The 24,419-nt window shown below is 38.4% G+C and overlaps 1 protein-coding gene across 1 annotated transcript in view; it reads left to right on the forward strand.

Moving 5' to 3' along the window:
* The window catches only part of PCNX2 (pecanex 2), a 151,802-nt gene that overhangs the window by 33,768 nt on the left and 93,615 nt on the right, over positions 1-24,419 (forward strand). The window contains exons 9-15 of the mRNA XM_063151627.1: positions 1,165-1,300; positions 4,347-4,489; positions 5,639-5,792; positions 5,891-5,923; positions 12,616-12,787; positions 17,754-17,864; positions 18,441-18,532. Of these exons, the coding sequence (XP_063007697.1) occupies positions 1,165-1,300; positions 4,347-4,489; positions 5,639-5,792; positions 5,891-5,923; positions 12,616-12,787; positions 17,754-17,864; positions 18,441-18,532 (841 nt within the window). The remainder of the gene's footprint in view (positions 1-1,164; positions 1,301-4,346; positions 4,490-5,638; positions 5,793-5,890; positions 5,924-12,615; positions 12,788-17,753; positions 17,865-18,440; positions 18,533-24,419) is intronic.

Here is a 24,419-nt window from a genome sequence, read left to right on the forward strand (position 1 = left end):
TTATGTAGGAGCCTTTGGGAACTGGCAACCAAAGGCAAGGTAAGTTAAGTTAACTAAAATTAATAAGGTGCCTTTGGGGCAAATGTAGGGTATGCAAGAGGAGGGTTTTAATCTTTGGACTGCCAAAGGCTTCCTGGCTGACTGTAGGCAGATTGCTCTCGTTTCTTCCTGCTTGTCTTTATGCAAAATGAGAACAACAGATATTGACTACCTTACATGAGCACTTAGGTGCTTTCACCTCATGTAGATACAAAAGTATCTACATAAGATACATACATAAGTAAGAGCCCAAGGCAGGTATCCAGGGGCAGTGGGACAATGAGCTTGGACCAGAGTGCTTGATGTGCAAATCCCATTTGGAAGAGAATTAGAAAGATGTATTCAAAATAGATCTCTTTCCCAAGTAACAATTATTTCGTTTCAATAAAGTTGTCTCTGTAACCCAGTCAGTCATGTCATGGTAACACGATTTCTGCAACCCAACAGGCACTGCTGCTCTAAGTGCAGATTTTCACAAGTGTTTAGGTGGTGTACTACAACACAAAACAGGAAATGTGAGGAAAAACAATAAATAGTATCTTGCTCAGGGCCCTCCCAGGGTGAGTTTACACTCATTACATGAGGGATATCCTGAATTAGCCTTATGTGAATTAGCTCATGTATTATTATCCTGGTAGGGCAGAGGGAAGTTTTCATAGCCTGAATTCTCAGCAGGGTAAATCAGTACTCAGTGAATTCAGTGCAGGTGAAACCAGACCAGCTTGGTACCTAAGTGAGCTCATTGGAAGATATTGTGGGATCTTTGCAGTATTTACTTTGCAGTTTTGCTCTGTAGATGTGCATCTCTAAACTTAAATTGTCAATGGACAGAAAAAGGCACTTGTGAAGTGTGATTCCTTGAGGGTGTTCATCTCAAAATGAGAAAAGCTGTGATACAGAAGTATCTGTTCTCTGTGGTGGATGTAGTAAATCAAGTGTATCTGAATTTGGGTGTTGACTGCTTTGTGGATCTGTACTAGATTTCAGATATGAAAGTGGAAGATTCCCAAATCCTGTGAGACAACCAGTAGTGTAATTACAGACTTTGTCCTGTGATATCTCAGAATTGTTAAGAAAATATTGCTGCTTAAAACAATGTCTTTCTTTCCTGTCCTCTGTGCACAGTGAAATACAGTTCAGCTCCTCCAGTACTACCACATCAGAGAGCCAAGAGCCATCTTCTGGGGATCAAGCAGCCAGCGCGCTTCAGCAGCAGCTCCTGCTGATGGTGGCCAGAAGGACCCTTTCAGAAAACCCACGGGTACACTGCGATCTGAGTTTCTAGCATCTTGATCAACTGCTCAATAAACAAATGCTGCAGGCTTGTTCCTGAGACAATTTTGTTGTTTTTGCTATACTGCTTTTCCTGGTATTGCTCATGTGGGAGAAGATGTGTTTTATGTTGATAGATGCAACTCAGCTGTTTTCTGCTGACACTGAGTAGTGTCCTAGGGGACTGTTTAAAGACTCAGTCATTGAAAAAGTTCATCTTCTATCTTCAACCATATTTCATTTGGAAAAGGGCACAGCTGTTAGGATTTTAGGCACACCACCAGATTTTAATAGTATGAAGTGTTTATTCCAGATTCATTACTGCCATAAAACCTCATGTCTGGTTTCACTTTTCTGAATTGGGCAACCAGACCTCTGACTGTTGGCTTGTGGAATGTTGAAGCCACCTCCTCAGTGCAGCTAGTAAAAGAAAAAGGCCCTCAGACTTCAGTTTGCATGGTCTTATGTGGACATGAACTTAACAGTGTTTGGGTCTGTGACTTATATAATCTGTTTTTACAATTCCTTTTATAATACCTTTGACTTTCTCTCTGCCATGGCAAATTGTACTTTGGTATTTATGAATAACAGTAAAATGACAGTTAATTGCCTTTCATCTCAGAGTTCACAGTGGAACGTTAAGCCAGTAGCAACTTGTATAAAGGAACTATTTTAAACTAAAAATCAGTAAGTGGTCCCAAATAGTGTATTTCATACATGGACAGTGTCTTCCATCTAAAGGCTCTGATGTTTTCCAGATATTTATAGTCTTGTAAATTAGAGAACAATTGTCATTTCTTCTTTCTCTTTTAGGGAGACTGCTCCTCAAGGTCGCATTAGCAAATTTGTAGCCAGGCCAGGCAGTAATTTCAGAATGTCCTGGTTTCTGAATTTTTTTTCTTAAACATGAAATTCTGAGCCTACATAAGTCAGGAAAAGCATTGTCATTGATTTCAGTGAAGCTAGGGCTTCAGGCTGTCGCTGACACCATATAAATTTATGAAGTGAATTTTTATTTACTCCTTTTTGAGAGGAGTAACAGTTAGACTTGAGTGACTTGCTCAGGGCTAGTCAGACAGTTTCCTAAATCCAGCTCAAAAATCTGACTCCCACCTAAGCAGTGCAATGCTCACACAGAGGATTTCATCCAAACGTTGCAGTTCCTCAGGAGCCAAAATGTTCAGTTATGCACTCAGCTGAAGGCACGTTAGGCTGTACTGGGGACTCAATGATCAAATCCTCGAGTGTTTTTAATGAACTCTCTGCCACTGTTTTGATTTTTTTTATCTAGTTATGGTGAGCAATCTACATTAGATGTGTGATGTTAATGACTGCAGCAGTCTGAGTTTTGCTTTACTTTCTGTTGGGTAACAGGACCCAAGAGAAACAAAACTGTGCCAGTATTAGCAACTGTAATATTTTAAAACGTGGTTTTTTTCTTTAAAAATAGCCTGACCCCATGTTTAAGTTACTTTTTAAAGTAGTAATAAAAATATTAAAATTTGGACTACATAAACTTCTGGATTTTAAAGTCAGCATAGTGAAAGGATTGCAGTTGGTCTCATGGCTTTTTATTCACTCAGAATTGTTAATAAAGGAAAGAATGCCAAAAAGCCCAGCAACCCCTTGCACATCTCAATGCTCAGAAGCATAAGGGATTGTCCTGCACTACTAGCAATTGAACTCCCTGGCTCTGCATGGCTGTACACTTTTAGTCAGTTGGAGGCATGAGATAAAATGCCTCAACTTGAATTTCTTTCTCAAGGCTTATGCTAGCCTGTTTCACCTCATGTTTGCCAGCAGATTGAGGGTATCTGAGCTGTTTCCCAGCTGATGCACAGTAATACATTGTCATGTGTAAACTCTATGTAAAACTCCTTTTCCTGGAAAGGGAAGATTAGAAATTTTTCCAATATTCTGAGAAAAAAAACGTAAGAATTCCTTTTTGCAGGTGGACAGGTTGTTTAAAAAACTTTGCTTTGCTAACAGTTATGATTCTAAAATGAATTCCTTCACACAGAAATCCCCTTCCCTGACTAGGAATGTTAATCTAACATAGATAACTCTAATGTAGACATTGCCTAGAGTTCCATAATAAGTATATTTGTTGATTAATTATCTTTAAGGAGGGGTGGGTAAAAGGTTGCCCAGGAGGAGATAGAAAACCACTGGAATTCACAGTAATTTGAAACCTCAATTTCTTCTTCTTGGAAGAAAAATTATTGATTATTTCCCCTCCATAATATCAGTAATAATATACTTTGTAAAAAACAATCACCGCTTTGCAGAGATTTTTTTCATCTGTTGTCTAGCTTTGCAGGCTTGGCTGATGGTCTGCAGATAGTTGGAGGGGAGTTGTAGAGAAGAGTTGGAAAAAGCCTTAGAATCTGGCAAAAGCAATATTCAAAAGGGTGGATTTATGATTATGATGGTATGATTAGAGACACTTAAATTAGTGCTGTTTATGCTATTTGTGCTTGTTTGCAATTTTTTTTCCTCCTCTTGCTGTTCTTGAGGAGGCACACCTGATGTGGTATTCAAAGCATCTCTGGAAAGATAAACAAAGCTGTGGTCTGGAAGAAAACTTGATAAGTCACACCTCTAGACTTTAGGGCTTCATTTTTTTTTTAATTTAAAAAGAAAGATTTGTCCTGTCATGTTTTTGTGTTGTGCTGTAATTAGCCTGATACATGGGAAAATCTTCTAAAAGAAACTTTAGACATGTACTGGATCTGGACTAGACAATGATTACTTTTTAAATTAATATTTAGTATTACTTTTTAAAGCATATTGTCACTATTGAGCTCCATAATTAATCTATCTTCTGTTTCATCTGCAACAATTAAGCTGATGTGATATTTTTGTTTCCAATTTAAAATTAAGAAAATAAATATGCCAATATGCTCCCACTACTGCTTTTAGTAAAAAAAAAAAAAATAATAATCTGATACTTCATGTAAATTTGGCCTTTTGGACTCCTGTTTTGCTGGCAGCTGTGTGAGAGAGTTTTGTGTATTTCTTGTTTGTTTTTATAGCAGCCCAGCCAGGACCCTGAGGATTCTTCATGCTCTTCAGCACAAAGGAAGCTGAACAGGCAGTTTTACAGATTTGTTATATTCCCTGGCAGGTGGATTAAAGTCTGGTATGACCGTCTCACCTTGTTGGCACTGTTGGACAGGTAAGCTTGTTTTTTTTAAACTGATCTAGGTAGTGTTAATCCTACTGTCCAGAGAGCAGTGCTGATCACTAGAGAAAGAAAATTCAGGTTGAACAGATAGATGTTGAGTAGATAGATGTGTTTTTGCTTTAAGTTGAAGTTCAGGATTGGTTTCAGTGATTCTTGCTACCCTTTGTCTTCAGGTAGAGACTTTGATTCATGTGAGTGCCAGGCTTGTAGACTAGTCTGTAATTTGACTTACAGATCCAATGATTTTTGATGAGAAAATCAGTAGTAGAAGGGTCCCAGGGTATTGTAAACCAAGTACTCCAATGTTTAAAAAAAGAAAATGATTTATAGAATGGTATTCAGGTGAAGACTTTTTTTTTTTTTTGAGCTGCTGCATCTGTTCCAGTTCTAGTTTATTTGTCTCTGCTTCTGTTGGTGGTGCTGTGCCATATGGGTTAGCATGGACTCCACAGCAGGAATTTCAGATGGCAGTTTTACCTGATGCAGAAATCAGGCTACATGTCAGGGAGTTTCAAGTCCAGAGCAGATATTTATTTATCTGTAGTGTTTTATCTCTATGTTTCAATTGCATGGAAATCTTTTCTGCTGATAAGCTCTTTTGTTGCAGCCTGAATATTGACACTGTTTTTTATCTCAGCTTCAGTGTTCTAACAGAATAGATAAAACAAATAAAGCATCAGATGACAAATTTGGTCTTTCATCCAGTTCTTTGCTGTCAGATGTATATTTTTCATTAATGGAATGCCTTATTTCCTCATTTAAAAGTGTTTGGGTATTTGATGTTATTTGTAGTTGTTCATGTGTTGGGGTTTTTTTGTTTTGTTTGTTTTTGCTTTTATAAGCATACACTTTTCTACACTAAAATCATCTCCATTGTGGGATTCTAATTGGAAAGTGAGATGGGAAGGGATGTTAGACTTCAGTGCATATGGCTTTTTTTTCCTGTAACGTTTTAGCTATCATTTTGGGAAAGGTTTTTGGCATGGGGATCAAATACTGTTGAACGTGGAAATGTAGTTATGGGATCCAATGAACTCTGATGGTTGTAGCACTCACTGCTCATACCAGCTACAAATGCACCTGCCTTGCTCTAATGAATCTACAAATATTTGTACTTCTCCAACACTTTTATTCACATAGGACAGAAGATATAAAGGAAAATGTGTTTGCTGTCCTTCTAGTAGTTCTTGTTTCACTTCTTGGATTCCTGACTCTGAACCAAGGCTTCTGTAAAGACATTTGGGTTCTGTTGTTCTGTCTTGTAATGGCCAGCTGCCAGTATTCTCTCCTCAAGGTAGGACTCAAGTTCATAGCCAATTGCTGAATTCTCTTCTAACTTCTACAAAGAAAACATCCTGTAAGCAAACATGTTTTTTTCTGTTTTGTTTTTAGAGTGTTCAGCCTGATCCTGCTTCACCCATACATGTAAGTCTCAGTCAGTAAAACAAGTCTTTCTCCTCGTTATCTCTTGTGTACTGTGAAACAGCTGGCTGTTCAGTGAAATACAGGTATTAGCTGTTTGCTGTTCTAGCTGATTTATGAAAAAGAAAAATACATCTGTGATTTCAAGACTTTGTACTAGGTTTAATTATTTTTAAGCTATTTGAATTCATCACTGCTATTAAAAAAGTGCTTTTTCTTTAAGTTAATATGTGTAGTGAATATTCATCTGGACTATCTTACTGATGTTTGATCCTGTGACATCACACAAACCTTTTCTTTGCTTTCCTTTAGAAACAGGCAGAAAAGAGCAGAACTTCCAGACTAGCAGCTCAGTCGTTGCTCAGTTGGGATTCTTTTGTATTTTTTTTTTCTTTGAGACTGGGGATTGATCTTTTTATTTTTTAAATCTGCTACTGAAAAATTATTTATTAAAAGTATTATTAGCTCATTGAATGGCACAGGTGTTTTCCCTTTTTTACAATATGGTCAGAGTTTCTGTGCTTGGATCCTGAAGAAATTGGTGAATCTTTGGGTGAATGCAGGATGTAAGGATCCTTGCTGATTGCTATGGATTTTCTTATTGGATATGTCTAAGAAATTGAACTCTGATGGTGTCAACCACCTTGCAGAGAACCAGTTCTTTACACAAGTCTGTCCTTATAGGACTCCTCTAGAGGCATCATCCTACAACTTCAATCTTATCACTCAACCTATCATGGTATCTCAGCATTTTTGATTTGTGGATCTTGGAAGACATTTCCATGGCCATAATGCCTTTTCCTTTCTTTTACATTGGGTGCTAGTTGCTTATGTTTCTTATTTAGCTCTTTGAATATTTTTGAGGTTGCCCTCTCTTCCCTCAAATTTCAAAAATGACATGTTGAAAACTTCAGGTCTGTTAGATCAGCTCCCTTTGGCAGGGTGCAATTATTTTTGTCAGTTTAGAGGCTAGAAGTACAGGCTGAACTTGAAATTGATGTTTTTTATATATGTATACTGTACACTTCACTAACTGGATTTCAGAAGACTCTCAGTTTCTCTTTCATGGCAACTATTTAGGGGTGAAGTTATGGTGGTTTTGGTTATAATGCATTCATAGGAAATACCTGTCTGCATAAAAAGTAGAGAAAGGTAATAAACAGCAACTTACCCAATGTAGGGTAATATTTTCAATACATTAGAGAAATAGTCCAATCATAGTGAAAAGCTGGGAGATGTTGTGAGTAAAATAATATAATTTGTCAGCCCAAATGGCATCTGTCTAGATATAATAATGTGAACTGTAATCAAGTAGTTTGCACTTAATCAGACATTGTGTGTGTACGTTTGTTTAAAGTGGGCGGCAAACAGTTTAGTCAAAACTTCATTATGAACCTATCCAGCCCATATGTTTTGTAATGTTAAACATAAGGTAGGGTTTAAACAGAACTTTTTTTTTGGTGCAGAATCCAGGTCTGAATTTCAGGTTCTCACAGTACTATTACAAGTGTTATTTGCTGTATTGTATTCTGTAAGTCATGCAGCAATGGAACAAAGTAACAATAGGTGTATTCCCATATTCCTTTTCTTTCCTAAAACTTTATTAGGGATACCCTCTTGCAAACTTATTGTTCACCATACAAACTACAATAGAAATAAAATTTAGAAAGCTTTTCCACTAAGGGTTTTAAAGGTAGAGATGTTGTCATGCTAAAATAGAAGATTAGCAATTTCTACATTATAACTTTTTAACACAACAGGTATTTGTAAAGGCTTGCTTGAGCTACTAAGCACCTCAGAAACAGGAGAATGAGTAGGCAAGAAGAAATACCATGTACTGCTTCATAATTCATGTGACTACATTAAATTTGAAGACAATAATGTCTCTTGATGTTAATGTAAGGATGCAGAACAGCAGAGTGATTGAAGAATGATCAGTATCACACCCATGAATGAAAATGCAGATGAGATTTTTTTGAGTTTGAAACAAACCATTATGAGCCTCAGATCTGCACAGTGCATTAAGTTCTGTTCATGGATCCATGAGTAGCCACTATGCCTTATGTTATCCACGGCTGCCAAGGAGGTTCCAAACTTCTTCCCTCTATCATGTGCAGAGTTTGTTTCTGTTTAATGTGACTTTTTCATCTCTAGCCTGTAGCATTTTGAAAGACTGCTTTAAAATAGCATCCACTGAGTTCAGAAAACACAGTGCCTAGAGATGCCATAAGCTTTTGTTCCAAACTCCCTCTGCGTGTCAATGTGTTCACTTGCTGCTGTTGAGGAAAGAGCTTTTATTGTTGCTGCAGGTTTAGTACTGGTGTCTGCTATAAGATGGGAGTCCAATTTTCCTATCAGCTGGAGTTTTAGCCTTTCCAGTTCTGGTCCACTGGGAGCTGGGGGCCTTTAAGTGCTGTTTACACAGGGGTATGTGGTTCTGGGATGGTGAAATTTGGGAGCAGCCTCCTCACTGGAGTGGTGGAGAGAAGAAAATCAAGTCCATTCCAAAGTGTGTTATATTTTGTTAGTGACCTGATACAAGCAACCTGCTGGTGACTACAGGGTATTAAAATTCAGAGATCCAAGAGATCCTTGTCATGTGCACTCAAAGATTTTAGAAAAACCTTAAGCAAGGTTTTACATTTAGTAAATGGCTCTATAGAAGGATCAGGAGAGCTTGTCTCTAAGCACCTCATAAGACACCTGCAAAGCTCAGCATCTAGCTCAGGCTTACAAAGGTATTTGAGCTTGAAAGATTGCAGTCATGCTCTTAACAAGATTTAGGGAATCTCTTACATATATTCATTGTCTCAGTCCTGTTATGTCCCAAAGCAGATAGCTAACTCAGTTGTGTAGCTACCACAGGCAGTTTCCTAAATCCCATAAGGCACTTATAAAGTATTTGTAATTTGTCCCTGTAAGCTTTTCTGTAGAACTGAGCACATGCACACTTCTTTATATAAAAAAGCCTTCTGTCTTTCTCCTTTTACATATGTGCACCCACAAACAAAAAAAATCCATTCGATATTTCTAAAACTTTTCTATCAAACTGCTTTGCAGTCAAAACTACTGTTGTAGTAAATTGAAGTGTTTGTGAAAATACTCCTTGTTGAAAGTCTTAACATTGTTTTAGAAATATGAAATGCATCACTGCTAAGTTGGTAAGATGTGAATGTGTATCTGAAACATATTAATGAGAAACATGGACATGAAAAAAGTGACTTTTTTAGCAGACTGTGGGAAGGGAAAAGCTTTCACTGACATTTTTATCAGTGAAGAAAAAACAAGATTGTTTAACAAATGAGATGTAAAATATAAAATGAATTCTGCTTCATTATTTAAATTTTTCTAAACAAGAATGCAGAGTGGAGTCATTTCACCAAGACTAAATCAGTTTTGCGTGTCAAAATCTGGTGAGCTTGCTTAGTAAAACAAAATGAACCCTTAATATCTAAAAGAGCTTGTTAAACAAGTTGTGCTGCCCATTTTGGTGAAGGGCTGCTTAGCTTTGTCTGTCAGTGGCAGGTACAGGAGAGCTTTGCTCCTATTTTTCTGTTTGTTTCTTTCTAAAACCTTAAAAAATTAAGTTTCATGTCTATACCCTGGCAGTGACTTTTGGGAAGTGATCTTCTCTTTCCCAGAAGGTGTCAACTGTTGCCCCTCAAACCAGTCCTGTCCCAAATAATGCCCCTCACATGGAGCATGTAAATGACAGTGAAATACCACATTAACACTGGCAGCAGTTCCTCTTTCTTGTGTTGTGTTGCATGTTCCCCAGATGTGGGGACTGGAGTATTTGCTGTGCTCTAGGAAGCTCATTCAGCTTGAGCACAGCCCAAGTAGTGCAGGAGCTGTGCAGGCCCTGCCCTTCTGAGTGCATTGCTGCTTCATTGCTTTGCTTCTGTTGATAAGGTTCTAGAAAGATTTCAAGTTCTGTCTCATTATCCACCAGCACCACCTGAAAAACAGGGAAGGTAGTATTTGTTCACATTTTTCAGCTTTCAGAAAGCCTCTGGAATCTGCTTCCTTAATCATAAGTGTCATTACTATAGTTAGCATGGTAAGAGTGATTGTATTAGTCTGTTCTATTCTAACTAAGATAGAAGTGACCTACAATGATCATCCAGTGCCACTGCCTGACCACTTCAGGGCTGACCAAAAGTCAGAACAAGTTGTTAAGAGCATTGTCCAAATGCTTCCTCTAAACACTGACAGGCTTGGGGCATCAACCACCTCTCTAGGAAGCCTGTTCCTGTGTTTGACACCTTTTCAAAAGGAATACTCCTGCCTGATGCAGCTTAGAGCCATTCCCACATATCCTGTCACTGGATGGGACAGGAGGCAGCAGCACCTTCTCCACTTCCTCTCCTCAGGAACCTGTAGGGAGCAATGAAGTTGCTCCTCAGCCTTGTCCTTTCCAAACTACCCAAGCCCAAAATCCTTAACTGCTCCTTATAGGACATTCCTTCCAACAATTTCACCAGCTTTGTTGCTCTCCTGTGGATGCCTTCAAATCCTTTTTAAATGGTGAGGCCCAAAACACACAGCACTCAAGGCGGGGCTGTACCAGTGCTGTGTACAGCAGGATAATCATCTCTTGACCAGCTCATGTGGCTGTGTTTGATGCACTCCAGATACACTTTTCCCTCCTGGCTGGTGGCACTCACAGCAGACTCACATTGAACCTGCTGGTGAGCAGCACCCCTTGGCCCCTTTCTGCAGGGCTGCTTTCCAGCCACTCATCTCACAATTTACACTTGGGCCCAGCATTCCTTCATCCTAGGAGCAGGACCTAGCATTGCATCTCATTAATCACTGCCCAGCATTCCAGTCTCTCTAGTTTCCTCTACAAAGCTGCCTGACCCTCAACAGAGTCAGCAGCACCTCTGGGGTTGGTATCTTTGCAAACTTGCTAAATGGTGCAAGAACTCAGTCCTGAAGAACTTCACTGCTGATGGGTCCTGCCAGATGTGGCCTCTTTCAGTGCAGCTCTTTGAGCTGTGCCCACCCTTCAGCCAGCTCTTCCCCCAGCACACCATAGACTTCTTTAGAAGTAAGAGTTAAATATGCACTGTAATCCTAATTGAGTATGTCAGTGTTCTGCATGTGACTGCAAGGTGTGTGGAGTTAAACCTCTGGGCTTGTAGTCATCAACTCTGTCTTACCCAGCTGCCTTCAAATAATCACTGTGCAAAGATAAAACTGGCTTCCATAGGTCAAGACGTAAGACAAGAATGTAACAGAGTGTAATCACCATAAAACAGCCTAGAGTGAATGTCAGCATATAAAACATAAAGCAATTGTTTAGGTGCATATTTATTGGTCTCTTTTCCTAAGGCACAGCTCATATTTTACATAAATGAACTGAAGTTTAAAAAAGGCCAGAAAATAATAGCTTAAATTATTTTTATTTTTTAAAGTCGTATCATTATCTTTGTAATTCTCCACGGATTCTTTTGTGGACATGTGTCCAATTAAAAAATAAAAAAAAAGAAGTAGTAAAATTGAAATTGATTAAAGAGCAAGGATTTATGTCCCTGACTTGATTCATATTCCATGGATGTGAGGCACGATGTAAGCCCACCAGTTCCCTGTAATCTGCCACCTTGTTAACTGATTGATCCCAAAAGAGAGTACAGATCAGTTAATAGCAATCTAACATGCAAGCTTGGCTGGCAGCCAAACAAACTCAGCCACAGTTTCAAGTCAGTAAGTAGACTCAAAAAAAGACATGATCTTTTATTATACTCACTTAAATTACGTTTTTCAAATAAGAACAGTTGCATGGCAGCTTTAAGCGAGTCAAACTTGGATTCTTGTCACTTTGATTCTGGCTTTTCACACTCTAGGAAACTTTTGACTCATGAGTGTTTAAAATGTCTTAGTTACCCTTAAGCTTGCTACCAGGAGAGCTATTAAGGTTCTTCTTAAGTGTCTGTTGGGTTCCCTGGCCTGCAGCCCCACAAAAGTGTTTTGTAGGATTAGTGGGAATCAATTGTGTGAGAGATTTGTATGAAAGGCATCAGACGAGGTTCCTTCCACATCCTATTTCCTTTGGATCATAATTTCAAAGTGCTTCATAAGAAGCAGACCAGAAACTGCTGATGAGTGTCACCTCTTTCAGAAGGCATGCTGATTTGCTGTTAAGTGGTTCAAAGAAACAAAAAAATTAAATTCATGAAGAAAAATCCATCCCCATGCCTCACACTGTACCAGGCATATGCTCTATTATAGTTTTTATTCCCAGGAGTCAATTAAAAATTAAATTAATTTTAAATTTCATAAAGTAAAAAAAAAAAAAAAAACAAAAAAAAAACACCTGAAGCAGATGTTCATTGAAGTAAAAGAAATACAGAAAAAAAATATTTTTCTACTGAGAAGAAAGATGCACACAGATTGAGGTTTCTTTCTCCACAAAAAATGGCAACTCCTGGAATTAGTAAGTTTTAAAAGGTCCAGAAGGGTAAGTTTTTCAAAAGCATAAATGGTTGCTGGAGTCAATCTTAACTGCTCATTGTGTCTTTTGAAAGTCTCCTCTGGAAGAAGATTAAATACTTTGTCACATTTTTATTACTAATTATTATGTATAAGTAATTGAAATATTTTGTCTGACTCCTGACCCTCTCTCCAAGTTAATGCAGTGCATGCAGTAGAAGAATGAATATGAAAGTCTAACTTTTTGGTTTTTCTTCCAGGGACACAATAAAATCATAATCTACAGCAGACCTGTATATTTTTGTATATTGTGTGGCCTTATTTTGCTGCTAGATGCTGGATCTAAAGACACAAATCCTCCTGTTTATACAATGTATGGCCTGAAGCTCTTCTCACCCAGGTCTCTCCAGTCAGCCAGAGACCATGTAATAGGTGAGTCAATGTTTTTCCTAGGACTGCAAAAAGGAATTAAGTGTGAGTCTTTGTTTTCCCATGCTGACAATCTAATGCAAGTTATGAGGCACAACCTGAAATCAAATTGATAGAAACATTTGGAATGACTTAAGATGAGGCAGGGGCAGCTGGCAACCTTCCCTCCTGTAAAAGGAGTTCTTAATGAAATGAGGCTCATAGAAATGTCTCCATAGAAAACTAAAAGTCGCTGATGTTATTAGCAAAAATCATCTGTGAAATGCTGTTCATCTGTGTAATGGCTTGTCTGTGTGGAGCAGTTACTGCAGAATAACTTGAGATTTAAATTTAATGCCTGGAAGCTAATCCATGCCAATTCCTCAGATGGACATTAATCTTCTGATCACCAAGGAAGTGCTTTATCTTGGTTTAGTTTAATCATACTGTCCGTATGACCAGTTAGTGTGGAGCAGCCACTCTGCAGTAGCTCTTTCAACCTGTTTCCTTCTAGAATCATGTTCTGAGGTTGCTGAGGGCATTCAGATATTGCCCCAAGACAGGTGTGGTGATCCCTTGGCATTGATTTGGAGTGGCCACAGCTGACATTACCCTATTCTGTCAGGACACTTCTTCCTGTTGCACACCACACTTAAAATCTATAAATGTGATGTTCCACCAGCTGAGCCACGGATACAAGTGCTGGACTGCACTCCCATGTATAGTGCAACACTGTTAAGGGACAAAATAGGGAATGTGAGGTTTATTATAAAAGTTGTGAAAATGTCCCAGAAAGCTGTGTTGTAGTGTACCAAAGATGGTCTGGTGGTTTGTGAATTTAGAACCAGGAGACCATAGTGTAGCAGAAAAAAACCATTTTTGTGGTATAGTGTGTAACCTTTGAGGTCTTTGTTCACCTGTGACTTGCTTGTTGTACTTGCTTTTTGCCATACCCAGGTCAGACTTACTGCCTGAAAGGTATACTATTTTTAGGAAAGCTTCCTGGTCCTTAACAAGGGTACTATGGCTCCCAATTCTTCTCACCAGAAACAGGGGAATGTGAAGAGCTGCATGCATCTCACTTATTTTAATTAGCTTCTTTCATTACTTTCCTTTGGTCTCATTTAAGTTTCTCCTTACATCTTATTTTCTCTGTCTGTCAAAGGTGAGCAGTAAAAATGCTGATAAATAATTCAACAAGAATTCTAGATGACACTTGGGATAGAGATAAATGAAAAACTATAGCAACCAGCATAAGAAAACAAAGTGTGGTTATAAATGTGTTAATTTTGGCTGGTCTCAAAAGAGATGGCAGAGCATGTTCTTGAAGCAGGAGGGGGTGGGGGAGAGAGGAAATACAGGCTCATCTCCCCAGCTGGCATGTGTTAAATGAGAAAGAGAGAAGAAACCCTTTCCCTTTGCTTGTCCCTGTTCTTGTTTTGCCATGGTGTCTTGGTGATGTGCTTTGGCTATTCCTTGCTTTTTCTCTATGGGAGCCCTAACTTCTGGCTGCTGTGAATCCTTGCTCTTGTTCACAGTGCAGTGACCTCTGTAAGCCACGGCAGTCTGGCATCCTATGGCATCTTGCTGCACTTTTAGTGTAGATTCTCGTAGGTAATGAAGGTATAGAAGTATTTTGTTTGGGCTATAAAATAATGAGGGAAGTTGGTGACTCCGAATACCAATAAAGTCTTACTGCTCTCTTGTAGTTCTGCCTATTTGCTAGGTATTTTTTATATCTTTTTATTGTTCTATCATCATAAGGTGACTCTTTAGTTTATATTTTAATCAGAATTTATTATGGTATTTGGAGTTGATATGTTTGGAAATCAAAGAACTTTTGACTCTGTGTTTTAAGTACCAAGGAGAGGAAAAGCCTTTCAGGTGCTTATTATGGTAGAAAGCAAAAGCCATGTAAATCATAGAATGTACCAAAGAGCTAGTGTGATGCTGCATATCATATTCTGATAAAAGTCTTGAAGCAAGGTCATAAAAGAAATAATTGCAGATTTGTTAGATGTGTAACCTAATTACTTATGAAACATGGTTTTTAACACGTTCATTTATTTTCAGTCTGCTTATGATCTGCTTCTGTTTTATTTTAAATTGGTGATGATTCTGCTATTGATTTAAATTTCTATTAGTTGGAGGCTCATTACTTTAATTCTGACTGTGGTTTTCATCATGAATTCCTTATTTCAGTTAACATTTTTGCTAGCTTAACATATGAAGTGCAAGTAAGGGCACAGACAACCAACCTCAGTCACTGGGACCTACAGGTGTGGTTAGTGACAAAAGTAGTTATGCATTTTACATATGATAGTTCTTGTGATGAAATTATTTAAACATTCCACAGGTAAATGAAACTATTTCACAGATATCTCAGAAGACTTAAGAATCAGAAGGTGACGTAATTTTTTGATAGTGAGTCCTCTGCCTGCTCCTTTTAACAGTGACTGAGCTTCTGTCAAGGGAAGAAAGCCTGTGGATGTTATGCTCTCCCATGTTCAAGAGGGGGAGAAAAGAAAGACTATTTCTCACTGAAATAATGCCTTTTATTTTTCCTTGTGAAAAAACCCATGTTTTACTACTCAGATATATACTTTTTTTTTTAATAATTTTTTTTCTAAATGTCTAAAATGTTTGCAATGTGATGTTGCTGTTCTGCATTGCTCCAAAGACACAATTTTTCCAAAGTCATAATTTGTGCTTCCCTCTCACTCATTATTTCCCTCATTCTCATTATGTGATATGTGCTTGTTTAGAGGAAAACTGCAGTGTTAAAAGCAGCAGCTTGCACAATGATCTCTTAGTGGTCCAGCTTTTAAAGGGGTTGTGAGTCTCTATGAAAATGTGTGATGCTTAAAGAAATTCTTTCTGGAATTCATAATGCAATTCCAAAGGATTAATCAGTTACTTTTATTGCTTCCCAAAAGGGAATCTGCTGCTTCTAAGTGCAATCTTTTTGTAGGTGACAACTGTTTATTTTTCTGTCCTGTATGCTCCTTGGTGCAAGATGAGATAAACTAAGCTGCCTTAGCTAAAGAAGTTGCTAGAGTTGTTCAAGGTATTAATAGAGAGTGGGTGAGGCGAGGACAGTTTTATAGTCAACTAACTTTTCCCTCCTTGTTTACGTTTGTCTCTGAATATCTTGGTGTACTGTCAACTCTTTAATCTCATCCTTCCTTCCATTGCTCTTATTCCACTTTTTCTGAGGTTGCTACAGCAGAGGCAGTCATTTGGGCTGTAAGTCTGTAGTATAAGATGAGTTCTGGCAGTTTTGCAGGTCCTTTGCCCAAGAAACAATATCTCGTGCGAGTTTCAGCAGTGTGTTTTGGGGATAGTTAAAACATTTTCAGCAGTGTGGTTTTGGGTCCACATGGCCTGCTGAACAGTTTTCTTTTGTACCACTGCCTGTCTTCAAGAGTGGTCCTTCCTTGGCTTTGCATGACTTGGTAGAATATCTAAAAATGTGCAGAGTAATAGAAGAGGAATAATTTAATATTGGCGGTTTTATGTAAAACACTGAGAAAACAGCATTTCCTCATTTTCTTACTGATGGATGATGTGTGCCAGTAGTGGGAAGTAGTGCTGAAGGTGCATTGTGAATCCAAGTATACTTAAGTGAGTGCTGTCTGTGTTTAGCACTTGAACATGTCTTTTTCTCTCCTGTGTTGGGCTTTCTCAGCAAGATTTACAGTATTAGGTAGCAGCAGTGTATAATATGGTGAAGATAAAAGCTGTCAGATCAAACTTGGTGTGTTGTTTCCTTTTAGTGCAAGATGCCTTAGTAAGATGAGCTGGCAGATGTGAAATTAGCATTCAGCAAAGAACACAAATCCTTTTGTTCCCTTCTCAAAAATCTGACTGGAGGAATGGGGAATAAATCTAATAATACCAGTGCTTTGTTTAATTTGCTTTTTTATGAGAATGCATAGGAGGAAACTGCAGTCTTCCTAGGATCTAAAGTAACAAAGACAGACTTGTTTACAAGGAAGAGTGGCTGACACACCCTCTGCCATGCAGAGCATTGTGGTACTAGTACAATGAAGCAGTAAGAATATGATTAACAATATGAGAAACGTTGATTAATGTGATTATGTGTGTGTATTCTTGAACATTTACACTGGGGTCACGTATCTGTTTAGATGCATTGCTAGGCAGCCTTGCTTAGCATTTTCTGTGGTGGAACTGAGAGTGAATTAATGGGGAGGAGGACTGCTGGAAGTAAGCAGGACTTAAGACTAGCAGCATGATTACCTGAATTATGACTCTTGCTTTTCCTTGCCATTAAAAGTAGCATTAAAATTAGCATTTCTGTTCAGAAAGAGAGTATATAAAGCTATAAGACTGGATCTTACCCCTGAGTTTCTTTCCTGTTTTTAATGTTCTTTCACTACTGTGAAGTTAAAGTCCATTCTGCTGGAAGCAGGTGGAATACTGGGGGAAGCTTCACTATAGGTTTCTCTCATTTTTAGGGGCTGCTATAAGTGTCTGCTCTTGATTGCTGGGAGAGGAAGAATACTGTGATAGCCAAGACATTTCAGATCTTAGCCATTAATTTATTTTTTTGTTTGTTTTTATTTAATTGTTGTAGCTGTTCTTGAGCTATCTCAGATTCAAGGAAGAAGTTCCAAAGTCTGCAAATTAAAATTTCTCTACTTTGAAAGGAACAAATATTAAGCTTGAAAGTGTTTGAGAAACAGTAAGGAGGCTATGCAAGGCTCTTTTTTCTGCCACTATTTTTATCCAAAATCAATCTTAAGGCTAACTCTGAGTTTTAGTTTCTTACGTGTAAAATGGCATTATTTATTTTGAATACATGAGGAGGAAAGTGTAATCATTGCTGGTAAGGTTAAGGTATGCTCACTTGAATAATCCTCAGAATTTATTGCAGCAATTTCTTATTCTGCTGTCATGCATATTTCTTTATTTTCCATACATTGGATGTATGGCTGTGTTCTAAAATACTTTTTCTTTTTTTCCTTAGTGTTTTTATATTGCTTTCCTGCAATTTCTCTTCTTGGACTTTTCCCTCAAATCAATACCTTCTGCATATATCTTTTGGAACAAATAGATATGTTGCTTTTTGGTGGTTCTGGTAAGTAGCCATCTGCCATCTTTCTGGGCTTACAACCTAAAACTAGAATATATTATTGCATGTTACATAGCACAGTGCATTTTAAAGTTCAAACAGCTAATACAATTCATCTCACAGTGAGGTGAACACTTATAAGGCCCACTCGATTAGATTTCTTTTTGCTTTTGAAAAGTTGTATACAAGTTTTTAAAACTATAGGTTGCACATTATGGTTGATATCAAAGAGCTCTTCCCTGCCATATGTGATGTGAATCTTTACTATATTTATTAAAAAAGAAAATATTTAACTTTTTTTTTCTGTTAACATCTAGAAAAAAAGTTTGCATTTTCCACAGAAAGGCATATTGACAAGAATCTTGATGTGTGATACATTTTTTGTATTATTTCAGTCAGATTAAAGAAGGCCCTTGAGAGATGAAGCATCGAGATTTTTTGGTGGTAGTGGTTTTTTTTTTGTTTGTTTTTCATTATAGCTTACGTAGCTGGGAAGACTGAGATGCATCTACACTGTCATCTTAGTTTGGGTCACAAATAAAGTTCCTCTTTCTTCCCACTTACCACATGTCTCTATTTCAGCTGCTGCTGGGTTTGTGTCTGCATTGTACAGCATTTCCCGGAGCTTTGTTGTTCTGATTGTCCTCTATGCCTTCTGCTTCAGTGCAGTGAAGGTAAGCCAGAAAAACAGCACTGGAACAATTCAAATTTCAAGCTGGAAATTGATGTAATCTAGGGAGACTAGTATTGTTTGGTCCTACATTGTCGTTACTTACCAAAAGAAGCTTTGCAAGCCATGCTTCAATTTCTGCATGTTAGTTACACTGAAATAGACCAAAACTGTAGCAGAAATTCTTAAGTAAATTTGTATCTAGTACCTGTCATTATTTGCCTCTTATATGTATCAGTGTGAAATGATCTACTGAATTTTCTCTGCGAACATAAACAGCAGCCTTGACTTAGAAAGCTGCAGTCTCTGTTGACCTGCATAGCCAGACCAAATTTGCTCATAATTCCCGGTAAGGTTTTTGCTGTTGCTTCATAACAATATGCCTAAGAACTTAAATGTTGAGCAACCAGTGGACCATCTAAGTAATGTGTCTGCATCTACAGGGAAATGCAATTTAGGAATTTAATTCTAGCCAGATCACTGATTTTGCCACTTTTTTCCCTAATATCCCACAATTGTTACACTAGGGATGCTGGAGAGTGTGCTAATAATTTGGTGTCTGTGAATTTGTCAAGTCCCTTCCTGAATGTGTTGGTCCTCTCTGAGTCCACAGCTTTGTGCCAGCAAATTCTAGATGTTCACTGTGAAATTCTAGACTCTGTGCCAAGCAATGCTGTCCTTCATTGGTTTTAAGCTGATATGCTAATTTCACCACGTCTTTCTGATGCCTTGTATTGTAGGATTTGTGGAAAACCTGGTCTGCATTCTTTTCATCTGCTGCCATTATAGTTTTGCAGGCATCAGATATATGCCCCTCAGCCGTGTCTTTAAACTGAAGAGTCCCAGCCTTTCTTGTGTCTCCCTGTAAAGCAGCTGCTTTCTCAGAGGCAGCCAAGTTACTCACCCTGCTCTGTGCCTTCCCTTGCTCTGCTGTTAACTTCACATGTGGAGAGTCAGTTGTGTATGGTGCTCAGGATGCAGGTGTGCCACAACTTTCTGTGCTGGCATAGAACTGGGTCCCTTGCCAGTGGTGCCCAGTTTTGGGCAATATTCAATCTAAAGCATTTTTAGAATTATTGTTATTTTTTATTTTAATGTGTAGTGCCTATGTCCTCTGCATGGGACATTTAAAAATGGCAGTGAAATTTTTTCTGCCTTCAAGTCAGCTGTAAAATTCCCGGTGAACACAACAAGACCAGTATTTCATGTTAGACTTGTAAGAAAATTTATCCTGTAAGGGGCCAGCCTTTTGGCAGTGTTTCATGGAGAGCGGGATGCTGTCAGTGTCCATGCAGGGGTGCAGCAGGATGTGCTGTGGCTAACAGGCTGCCCTTGACATCTTGTGTGCACGTGTCAGAGGAAGCTTTGTGGTGGCACATGCACAGCACACACAGAGAACCCAATATGAGCTTCTGCAGCTGCCAAGGCTGTATCATGCCAGCACCCAGGCTGGCAATTTACACAGATGAGAGGGGCAGTCAGGTGTTCCTTTAAGGGAATTCTTTTAGGAACATCACCATTTCTATACTGGCTTTCAATAATTTTTACTTGAAATTTTCAATAGAAGCCTTAAATCAAAGGACAATTATAATGCCTTAATGATTTCCTGCAGATGATCAGAGCTGGCTGTGTGTTCTTGACCACTCCCAACAGTAAGGTAAAATGTGTTAAACACATTTGGCAGCTTGAGTCCTTACAAAATAAATTACAGCAACTCAGCTGCTGTGTTAAGACACTTGAAATTAAATGTCTTTGAACCTGTGGTGTTCTCCCAAGGAATCTCCTGTCACCTGGCTCACCCACTTTATCAGTTGTGTTGGTCAGAGCTGACCCAGCTGTGTGATTGATGCTAGAAGTTTAACTGCTGCTTGTGCAGTTTCCTGCAAAAGTAGCCAGTCCCCATACTGCTGTTTTCTGGCTGTATTAACAATTCAGAAACTGGCAGCTGGAGAAGGAGACATTTCTTAAGGATGGACAGAAGGAGAAAATGGATAATGGGGATGAGAAACGATGATAAAAATGAAAAGAGCTGCATGGAAGGCAGGAGTTAAATTACTGTTATATAGGCTAATACCTGGGGAATTAAATTTTTTTTGTTGTTTTTTCCTTTTTTTTTTTTTTTTCTTTTTTCTTCCTAAGATTAGCAGATGGCAATTCACTAGTTGAGGGTAGGGAAGTTGTGTTATGGATACTTCAAAAATGGTTTTTGTAAACAGTAGGGGAAAAAAGCCACTTAAAATAGTCTACATACTCTTTTCTCAGCATAATTCTTTAAATTACAGCATGCAGGTGGCTTTGTAGATAAGCAATCTCCTTGTGGATTAGGCTTCAAACTGCTTAGAAATATGCTTTTAATGCTACCCTGAAGTTGAGTGCTGTGAAAGATTTACAAGATATCTGTTGTAAATTACTAATATTAAGTTCAGAGTTTCTGTTCACACAGAAGTTAGAGTTAATTGAATTTTAATGGCACTGTTCCAGTAAAGGCACTTCTGAGAAGGTTAATTTAAAGCATGTAAAGATGATTCCTCTTGCTTCAGCTCATAATCTCAGTCTACTGGGGTGCTTGAAATTTCATACATTTTTTCTTCTAGAAGTTATGAAATAAACACTTGTGTTGAACCTCCTTGTTCTTCAGTCAGGTCCAGAGATTTCTATTTTGAGCTGATTTCTTTAATGTTGCAAGAGAATGATTATTTGATTGATGGAGGAAGAGTAGGAATGGGCTTAATCTGATCCTGAATAGGGCACACTGTGAAAGGTGGTCTAATACCCCTGTAAATAACTCAAGCTGTTTTTGATAAGTAGTGAGCAGCAATTTATGGTCTTAATCAATGTGAAGATTTTAACTTTTGGTGTGCTAGAAATTGTAAAGTTTAACTCAAAACTGAGCAAATGTTGTAGTATGTTTCACTGAGGTGTTTGCACAACAGTTGGTAACATGTTTTTCTTTAAGCTAGAAGGAATATCTCTTCCATACTTGCACTTCATAGCTCTTTTTTTTTATTCTTATTTTACTCTATTCATTTTGATCAGTTTGCCAAAACCAACAGTGAAAAATTTTCAATATTTATGGAGGTCAAAAAAAAAATAAAAATCACCATAATCAAAATTTTTCAGGGCAGGGAAACATGATAGATTCTATTTGGCAGAGGACTTCTGGGTTGCAAAGCATGTTGTTTTGGCTGAAATGTAGCATCCTCAAATGTCAACTCTATTTATTGGCAGAACATCTTATAGCTCAGCAGGTGTAACTACCAAGAGTTCTATTTCCTGAAATATATTGCAGAGGAGAATGGATCTCTAAGTGATTTTGTGCTATTTACTGGTGAACAATTGCTCACATCAAATGCCCAGCCTGAAGAACATTCCAGTGGTATCCGGCTTGATTCTCTCCTTCCCTAAGTGGTTCTTGTGTTCCAGTTATATTCTTGCAGGGTGAAATAGTCTAACCCACTTTCTCTCTGTACATTAATTATTCTGAAAGGAAATATATTACTCCTGAAGAAGTTAATTGGAAGAATAATTAATTTACCCTATTAGTGTCCTTTTTTATTAAAATAAAACCAATTTTTATTTTATAATTAACCTGTGTTCTTAAGTGAGTTTTTCTTGTTCTTTTTTTGACCATAAGCTATATATACATACAATAGTTTGATTTAGTTGTACTCAGATTTTGAAATTCATTTTGAATAGCAAATTCATAGTGATTAATTGTTTGCTCTAGAACTTCAGTTTTAGAAAAATAGGAAGTAGGAATTGTTTTGTGGTATGTTCACAGAACAGTGTAAGTACTCATGGTACCTTTCAGCCTGTGAATATAAGCTCTGAAAACTGAGACTAACAGGCCTGTGCTGAAGCCTGTGCCTTGTCCAGACTGATTTTTGCTGATTTTGTTGAATTATGTTGTACAAGACCAACTGAGACCCTGTATGGAAAAGCAGCTGTGGTATAAATGCATTATTTAACATAAGTTTAACTTTCCAGTTTAACTTAATAATTCTCATGGGTTTTTATTCAGGTAAGTTGCCAGAGGAAAATTATTATACAGTATTCTCAGTTGAGAGTTCATCCTGTGACCTGCAGACAATGTCTGGCATGTCCAACAGGTTCATCTGGCCCTGTCACTCTTTCTGAGTGATATTGCAGTGCCTTTGCCATCACATGACCAGAAATATTTCTCTCTCCTGGCTAAAATGCACATAGCACCAAAAAGAGGATGGACACATCTGTAGTCCTGTGTGAACAGTGAGGGTGTGGGTTGGGTCAGGTGTCAGGCTGCTGTGATGTCCCGTCACAGACCTTGCTCAGAAGCACATGACATGTTCTGGGGAGTGGCTGCACACTGCTCACCTGGCAACCTGGGGTGTTTTTTACGTGGCCAAATGTGCACTTTCACACAACTAAAATAAATGACAGACTGTCACCAGGGCAGGCACAAACTCTTTGCAAGACGATGATACCTGTGTGTGCTGTGTGACTTGGACACTTGGAGACGAAAAAGGAATGTGTTCCTCAGAGGTGACTGGGAAACAAATGGGTCCCAGCTGCTGTGGCCAGGCAATGGCTCCCTTCCTCATAGTGCTCCTGAGCAGCTTTGCCCTTGCTTGATATTGGTGTGGAGGAGCTGTGGGTCTGCAGCTTGTCAGGACCTCCTCTCATGCTGCTACTGCTGGGATGATCAGTTTTCATTTTCTGTAAAGCTGTCACATAAAAAAGAAACCCAAAATTGTTCACAGTAAGAAGTACAGAGTAATGCATCTGAAATTAGAACAGATAATTTCTCCATAAAAACCATGAGCACAAAATAGCAGGTCTCTGTCTGTGTATTTGAGGCCTTGAGGACTGATGGGCAGGGCACTATTTGTCACTGCTGTCAGTGAAAGCAGCGTGTTGTGAGTGGAGCAGGTTTACAAGTCTGTCTGCCCTGGCTGGTGCAGAAGTTGTTCCCTGTGGTGGTGATGATGGTGGTGAAGTCACATGGATAGATTTCTGTAGTGCTATCCCAGTGATGCCAAGGTGATTTGGTTACAGCTTTGAGGTGCTGCAGAGCATCTCTTCATAAACCTTAGCCACGACACATTTGTATCATGAGCGATAGGACAGCAGCTGCTTATCCAGCCTTGCATATAACAATACTGTAAACCTGGTTTCAGGCAAGGATGTAGGTAAATGCCTTAGATTCCGACATGCAAAAACCTGAGTTTCTCCTGCTTGCTTAGAAATTTCTTTATCTCCTAGACCTCTGTTTAATGATATCATCACTTCTTATCCAGTTCTTTCCAGGTCCTCTATGAACTTTCATTTACTTTTGTGTAATACAAAGCTCTAAATCCTAAGCATGGTTTTATCAGCTCTTTTGTTCATTCCTTGGATTCTTGCATCCAGTAGCAGCAATTTTTCAGCTCACTATTTTTTCAAGCTCTTGGGTAACTTAGCTTAGTTTAACATAACCTGAGTTCACTTCAGCCAGGCTTTATTTTTGATCTCATCTTCAATCCTGTAATCTTGAACAGAAATTGGCAGCTCTAATAGCTACCTTAGCTTTGATATACGAAAGGGTTTTCTCTTTTTCTAGGAGGAGGTGTTTTTACTTTTCAGATTTTGCATCCATCAGATTGGAGACATGGGAATTTCTGTGCCATCTTTTTCACTTGACTAGAATTTCGTGATGTACTGATTTTTGTCTCCTGCTCCATCTGTTTGGTGGTCTGTGCCCAAATATTTAAGAGATGTTTTAAAAAAAAGTCAGGTATGCCCTTGACTTTTTTTACAAATATTTGGTCTGGAATTCAGCCATCCTGATATCAGTCTTTAGCATTCCAGTGTTCCAGGGTTTTGCCATGGGGCAGAAGAGCACATCCCTGAATGTTTCTGGAATCAGTCAGTCC

Source organism: Melospiza melodia, chromosome 3, assembly GCF_035770615.1.
Source record: "Melospiza melodia melodia isolate bMelMel2 chromosome 3, bMelMel2.pri, whole genome shotgun sequence".
NCBI lineage: Eukaryota > Metazoa > Chordata > Aves > Passeriformes > Passerellidae > Melospiza > Melospiza melodia.